This window comes from Physeter macrocephalus, chromosome 19 (assembly GCF_002837175.3).
Source record: "Physeter macrocephalus isolate SW-GA chromosome 19, ASM283717v5, whole genome shotgun sequence".
Classification (NCBI taxonomy): domain Eukaryota; kingdom Metazoa; phylum Chordata; class Mammalia; order Artiodactyla; family Physeteridae; genus Physeter; species Physeter macrocephalus.
The window spans coordinates 44,123,838-44,131,573 of record NC_041232.1 but is presented as its reverse complement, the minus strand read 5'-3'; the positions used below and the strand labels follow the sequence as shown (position 1 = coordinate 44,131,573).

The 7,736-nt window shown below is 39.3% G+C and overlaps 1 protein-coding gene across 1 annotated transcript in view; it reads left to right on the top strand.

Annotated features, from left to right (window-relative positions):
* Nucleotides 1-213: 213 nt before the first annotated feature.
* Nucleotides 214-7,736, top strand: part of DSC1 (desmocollin 1) — a 25,090-nt gene continuing 17,567 nt past the window's right edge. The window contains 3 exon segments of the mRNA XM_007119695.2: nucleotides 214-284; nucleotides 2,437-2,515; nucleotides 5,061-5,145. Coding sequence (XP_007119757.2) covers nucleotides 214-284; nucleotides 2,437-2,515; nucleotides 5,061-5,145 — 235 coding nt within the window.

The following is a 7,736-nucleotide window of genomic DNA, read 5'->3' as shown; positions in this document are numbered from 1 at the left end:
AGGAAGAGTCCAGTGATGCAGTGAGTAAGGCCTGGCAGCTGGAGCAGTGCAGGCCCGTGTGCCTGTGGAGCTGCAGGCTGAGGGGGTGCATCCTTAGCCCCTCCTGCCAGGCTTGGAGAGGCCAGAGGCCCGGGTGCACAGGGGCAGACAGAAGCTCCCCAGGCCTTGGGGTTTCCTTAGTGGACTGCTGGGCGGGTGTGCCAAGGGTGGAGGATGTCGGCCAAGGGGCACTACCTCCTCAAGGAGGACAAGGAGGGCCCTGATCAGGATGCAGTCTATGAGAAGTACCTCCTAATATCATTAAAAAAAAAAATTCTGGTACTGGCATAAAAACAGACACATAGATCAATGGAACAGAATAAACAGCCCAGAAATAAACTTACACATATATGGTCAGTTAATTTATGACAAAGGAGCCAAAAATATACAATGGGGAAAGGACGGTTTCTTCAATAAATGGTGCTAGAAAAACTGGAGAGCCAAATACAAAAATAAGAGACAGGACCACAGTCTTCATACACAAAAACTCAAAATGAGTAAGACTTGAACATAAGACTTGAAACCATAAAGTCCTAGAAGAAAACATAGGTGGTAAGCTCCTTGAAATAAATCTTGGCCATGATTTTTTGAATCTAATCCAAAAGCAAAAACAACAAAAGCAAATACAAGCAAGAGGGACTATATAAATTAAGAAGCTTCTGCATAGCAAAGGAAACTATCAACAAAATGAAAAAGCAGACTACTGAATGGGAGAAAACAGTTGCAAGTCATATATCTGATAAGGGGCTAATATCCAAAACATATAAAGAATTCATACAACTCAATAGCAGAAAAGCAAACAATCCAATTTTAAAATGGACAGAAATTTGAATAGACATTTCTCCAAAGAAGACGTGCAGATGGTCAGCAGGTACATGAAAAGATGCTCAATACCACTAATCAACAGGGAAATGCAAATCAAAACCACAATGAGATATCACCTCATACCTGTTAGAGTGGCTACCATCAAAAAGACAAGAAATAACAAATGTTGGTGAGGATGTGGAGAAAAGGAACACTTGTGCAACTTTGGTGGGAATGTAAATTGGTACAGCCACTATGGAAAACCGTATGGAGGTTCCTCAAAAAAGTAAAAATAGAACTACCATATCCAGCAGTTCCACTTCTGGGTATTTATCCAAGGAAAATGAAAACACTAATTTGAAAAGATATATGCACTTCCATGTTCATTGCAGCATTATTTACAATAACCAAGATATGGAATCAACCTAAGTGCCCATCAATGAACGAATGGATGAAGAAACTATGGTATATATATACAATGGAATACTATTCAGCTAAAAAAATAATGAAATCTTGCCATGTGCAACAACGTGAACCGACCTGGAGGGCATTATGCGAAACGAAATACGTAGGTCAGAGAAAGACAAATACCCATGATCTCACTCACATGTGGAATCTAAGAAAAAATAAATAAATAAAAAGCCAAGCTCATAGATACAGAGAATAGATTGGTGGTTTAAAAGAAAAAGCAGGGGATGGGAAATGGTGGGAGAAATGGGTGAACTAGGTTTTTCTTTTTTTAGTTTAAGTAAACTGAATTTAAAAAAATTTAAAGACTGCAATAAGAAAATTATGTCCCAGCTATTTCTTTATTCACTTAACTTGTATAACTTCAAAATGCACTGTGGGAAATTCCGGTGACATCTAGAGAATCCAACCACAGTGTGCAGACAATAATAAGGAGTAGACACAACACATCTGTGAAGTTGCTGCTGTGGACCAGAGCGCCAGACCTCGGGCAGAACTAGAGTGCTAGGTGTGACAGACTACACCAAAATGCTTAGATGGGGAGATAACTTCTGATGGATGTGATTGCAGATGCCTGTGTATTCCTGATTTGCCAATGGCAGCTGAGGAGGCATCACTTCTTTGAGTGGAGTTTGTGCACACACAATCTGTTTGTACCCAGGGCCAAGACACGTTAACAAGGCCAAGAAGGAGGGGAGGACATGGGAGTGGGTAATAGCCAGGGAGGACTTCAGAGCATTAACATGGGGGGAAAGGGAGGGAGGGCTAAGGATTGAGGGTACTCCCTGTTGCTTCTGCCTATGTGTCAAGTGGCAGTAGGAATTTTGAAAGCTGTGAGGAAGAGCTAGTGGTACCCCACCCTCCCCACTTATAGGAAAACCTCTTTCCATTCTGAGGTAATTGAACTGAAGGAGGAGGACTGACCTGAGAATAGGAGGAAAGCAATTGTTCTGTTCCTCCTCCTCCTGTCATTTTTACCACTTGCCTCCTGACTCTTCTCCAAATCAAGCTCATCCACGCCAAGGTCGCAGCAGAATATCCTGTACAAGTGCCAGCTGTTGGGAATCTGCTGAAGCCGCCCTGTGCATCCCAAGCTGCCCTGTTATCCAGCCACCATCCGTGACCATTGGGACTGCTTCTGCTGGCTGTGGCCTCCACTGCCCCAGGGAGCATCTTCTCTAAGCAGCTCCTTTTCTCTTTCCTGGTGAGTAACAAGCAAAGGATTAGGGAGTTCAAGCATGTTACTGTGCGTTTCCCTCCTTCAGTCTGGGCTTGAAAGAGAGTAGGGTGGTAGTGGAAGGCAGAGAAGGTAGACTGGGAGAACAAAAACAGATCTGAGAAAAATTCAAGGAAGAGTTGAGAGACTTGTGACCCGGGACGGCAGGTGTTTGGTTTGCTCTTCAAGTTTCCACTGCCAACCTGTTAGTTTTTCAAGGGACTCTCCTGTTCAGTCTTGCTGTGGTGTTTTTCTAAGGAGTGATGGAATGAATTCACTCCTCAGCCATTTGACCCAGGAGGTTCTGAGGTTTGCTTTTGCTACTAGTAAATAAGCTGTACTTATTTAACATACTTAGTTCCACTGAGCTGTGAGAAGAGGAAAAGGATTCTGGGTGGAGAGGTGAAATATCCAGGACTTTCTTAATTTTACCCAGGAAGGGCTAAAAGAAGGGCAGAGCTCTTAGTTCAAGCAAGGCATTTAACTTGAAAAAAAATAATAAAGAAAAATGTGACAGTCTTGGAAAAATACAGAAACTTGGCTTCCACTTAGGTTTTTAATAGCTTTGTAACTGTGTACTTCATTGCCTGGTATTAAGAATGAAAACATTGGGAATTCCCTGGTGGTGCAGTGGTTAAGAATCCGCCTGCCAATGCAGGGGACACGGGTTCGAGCCCTGGTCCAGGATGATCCCACATGCTGTGGAGTAACTAAGCCCCTGCACCACAACTACTGAGCCTGTGCTCTAGAGCCCACAAGCCACAAGTACTGAAGCCTGTGTGCCTAGAGCCTGTGGTCTGCAAGCCACCGCAATGAGAAGCCTGCACACCGCAACAAAGAGTAGCCCCCGCTCGCCACAACTAGAGAAAGCCCGCGTGCAGCAACGAAGAACCAATGCAGCCAAAAATAAATAAATTTATAATAAAAAGAAGTAATCATTATTTTAAAAAAAGGAATGAAAATCTTATGTCAAGTAAATAAAAAGACTCTTTTTTAAAAGTGGTTATTTAAAGCAGAATACAAATGCAACTTTTTAAATTCCAGTTTTTAGTATTATCTGCCTAACAGAGTTATTGTCAAATTACAGACTGTTTAAATAGGCTGACATGATATAGCCAATAAACTTGGGTTGAGTTAGAAAAGAAATATACATTCACAATATGGCTGATGGTTTTCTTTCCTTCTCCCAAATAGTGGGTCCCATAACTCTAGAAATATGTCCTCAGAGAAAAATTGGTTATAAATTGACATATCTGTTCTAGCTCTATTTTTTAAATTGCATTTTAATTAGTATCTGTATTGGTCAAGACTGGGTTTTTTTCTTAATCTTTTCTTTTTTAAATTTATTTATTTAATTTATTTATTTTTGGTTGCATTGGGTCTTCGTTGCTGCACGCGGCCTTTCCCTAGTTGTGGCGAGTGGGGGCTACTCTTTGTTGCGGTGTGTGGGCGTCTCATTGCGGTGGCTTCTCTTGTTGAGGAGCACAGGCTCTAGGCACGTGGGCTTCAGTAGTTGTGGCACACGGGCTCAGTAGTTGTGGCTCTCGGGTTCTAGAGCACAGGCTCAGTAGTTGTGGCACACGAGCTTAGTTGCTCCGCGGCATGTGGGATCTTCCCGGACCAGAGCTCGAACCCGTGTCCCCTGCATTGGCAGGCAGATTCTTAACCACTGCGCCACCGAGGAAGCCTTGTCTTAGCTCTGTTTTATATTTAAATAATAACGAAACTGTCATTTGGAAAAACAGTAGAAGAAGCAAATAAACAGAAAATGCCAAGAAAAATAAGTAAAATAGGTTTTGAACTTACATTCACTTTTAAACTGACAGCTTTTCTCTTACTTTTCAGATAGTCTCTGTCTTCTTTCCTTGAGTTAGGTATACAGCTTTTTAAAGCAATATTTGTGTCTTGAATTTAATTAAAAATCTTTACCCTGTTGAAGTCTACTCTCTAAATTTTGAAATGTATTTCTTTTTAGACTAGTTTTGTGAATGAGATCATTTAGACTTTGAAGTTTATGCAAAGCCAGTCCAAGGAGTAATTTAAGATCGTGAATATTTATGGACGTTGGTCTTCAGGCAGTTAAAAACATCCTCGAATATTTTCTCGACTTAACTACAGGTCAGATTACTTGGGGCTGTGAAAATGATGATTTGTGTACAAATATGTGATTATTGTATTCCAGAGTTAAGTACTTTCTTCATGGTAAGAAATCAGAATGACATTTACAAATGGTCTTAGAGATGATAAACTCTATATAGCGTCAATGGTTTGTAACACATTTTCTTGAAAGGATGCAATACAATTCGGGTTCTAAGAACTCTATTCATTTTAATTTTTTCATTGATACTAAATGACTGTTGTGTCCCTAAAGCCACTTTCTTTGCTGTTTCCTTTTAAAATGAATATGAAAAATATTGAAGGTTTGGAAGATTAATTTGTTTCTGAAATTGACAATACTTTTATCAATAAGACAAAACTGTAATGTGAAAGTTTGTGATCAAATGTAATTCCTGATTTTTTTCCTTCTTTTGAGGTTTTAATATTATTTTGCGATGCTTGTCAGAAAATTTCTCTTCAAGTTCCTTCTCCTCTTCAGGCTGAAGCACTTGTAGGCAAAGGTGAGAAACCATGTTACGAATTTCGTAGTTTTAACTACTACATTTAGCTTCCAGCTGCTCTTGTAAAGTTTGGGATAAAAGCCATATGGTAGCTATTTGCATTAAAATTCGACATGAAATGAAAGATAAACTACTTGTTTTTTGGTAGTGGTTAGAAATAAAGTACCAAGTTAGCTGTACACTTTTCATGCCAGAAAAATTAGCAAACATCAGAGGGCTAAATTATCTTAGTTTAGTACAAAGAGAGGCACCAAAACCAGAAACATGTTTTAGTTTCCTATGACTGATCTGCTTCCACCATTCTTTAATTGATTACATATAAAACAGATGTGTCAAAATTGAAATGTCCCAAAATGAAATTTATGCTTGAGTTTGATTACAATGACCAAGTACCCATCGAGAATTTATGTGATCTACTTCACAGAATAGCTTCAGAAAGTCAAATAAAAATTTAAGTAGTCTTACTATCACAGCCATACCTGAGGCATGGGTTGGTTGTTCTGAGTCCAGGGGTAACATTCCTTTCATCAGTGTTTTTCATTAGCCTTAAGTTTACATCTAGAAAAACACACCTTGTATACAGAAGTGGTATACTTCTGTATACTTTGCCCAGTGCTTTGAGGTTTTGAATTAATCCCTTATATCTTTTAAAAGCACTTAAAAGGTACAGAGTCGGGCTTCCTTGGTGGCGCAGTGGTTGAGAGTCCGCCTGCCGACACAGGGGACGCGGGTTCATGCCGCGGAGCGGCTGGGCCGGTGAGCCATGGCCGCTGAGCCTGCGCTCCGCAACGGGAGAGGCCACAACAGTGAGAGGCCCGCGTACCGCAAAAAAAAAAAAAAAAAAAGGTACACAGTCTATACTCTAAAGACACATAGTAAATATGGTAAATATATTAAATATGAATCAGTAAAGGAAATATTTTGATACAACCACTAAGCATTATTAAGCTTGGGGTTTATTAAGCCTCCAAAAGATTTTATAGAATTAGTACTTGCAGTATTACTGAGAAATATTACTTAAGTATAGACCAGTTTTCTTATTTTTTGCAAGATAGTTTAAACTATCACAGATTATTGCGAACAATTTCAAAATCTGACATCATACAGTTTACTACATATAATAGAAAACAACACATTTGTACATATACATGAGTTAAAGTGGAAACAATAAATCCAGTGACAATAAAAATATTTTATGTCTGTTCATAAATTATTTTATGATAAAAGCAGTGGAAACGGTGACTCTATCACCGTGACTGTTTTTAGGCTGGTCAATATTTCTCAAGATAGCATCTTTCACCAAAACCCTATAAAGTTCTGGTTGGTTAAGTGACAAGTGATTAAATCAGGAAATAGGTGAAACTGGTTCTTACTCCGTGTGTGTGTGTGTGTGTGTGTGTGTGTGTGTCTTATTAATAAAAAACAGAACTTATGAAAAACAGATTGGGCATTATCCATGATATTGTTATATACAATCGTTACTTATTTTCTTCACGTTACTATATATGTGAAAATCATAGTATCTAGAATGATAAGCAATGCTATATTTCTTCACTTTAAACATTTTGACCTTTTTATCAAAAAGCCAGATAAATCATTGATAAATATGTATATTTACATGCATGCGCATGTAAATATATAAGTTCTCTGCTGCTTTTATAGCTTCTTCATAGGAAGAAAAGCTCTAACACTAGCAGTCACTCTTGTGGAGAAATAAAAAGCTGCCTGCTCTGTACGTTGTGATGTACACTTCATTTCTTATTCTGCTGATGACATGCTGTTTATGGATTTTTGAGGTCTTAAGCTGCTTCTCACTGGTCAATCTGCTGTCTCTTTCGGCTTCTTATTAAGATCATTGCAAGAGGGAAGGGAAAGAGAATAATTTATAATTAAAATAAGTTACTGGGAATTCCCTGGCTGTCCGGTGGTTAGGACTCTGCACTTTCGCTGCTGAGGGGATATATATGGTCAGGGAACTAAGATCCCAAGAGCCATATGGTGTGACCTAAAATAAAGTAAAATAAAATAAAACAAAATGAAATAAGTTACTTCACTATTTTTTGATGTCTTTTAAAGGACAAAGGAATAAAATAGTTTGGAATTTTTGCTCAAAGTTGGCCTTTTGAGTAATTTTCCTTCAGAATTACTTGTGTTTCTCTAGTTTCCATCAACATGCTTAAGATTGAATTGACATTAAGAAACATCAACTGCAAATCAACAAAATTCATAAAATATAACAACCAGATGTAAACATGGTGCAAGTTGTGAAATCTCTTGAGACAATGTGGAATAGAAGTCTTCTCTGTCAATGTAGAGGTTAAAATTAAAATAGTATGTCTTTGCTTTTCTATCAAATCAGTTTCATTTACTGTTTTATACTGGAAAGCTTATTTCTCTGGAAATTAGTGGATCTTCAGTATCTGCCACTTTTGCTTTTAGTCTTGGAAAAATCACAACTTCAAGAATCTGTTGGGCTTCCCTGGTGGCGCAGTGGTTGCGCGTCCGCCTGCCGATGCAGGGGAACCGGGTTCGCGCCCCGGTCTGGGAGGACCCCACGTGCCGCGGAGCGGCTGGGCCCGTGAGCCGTGGCC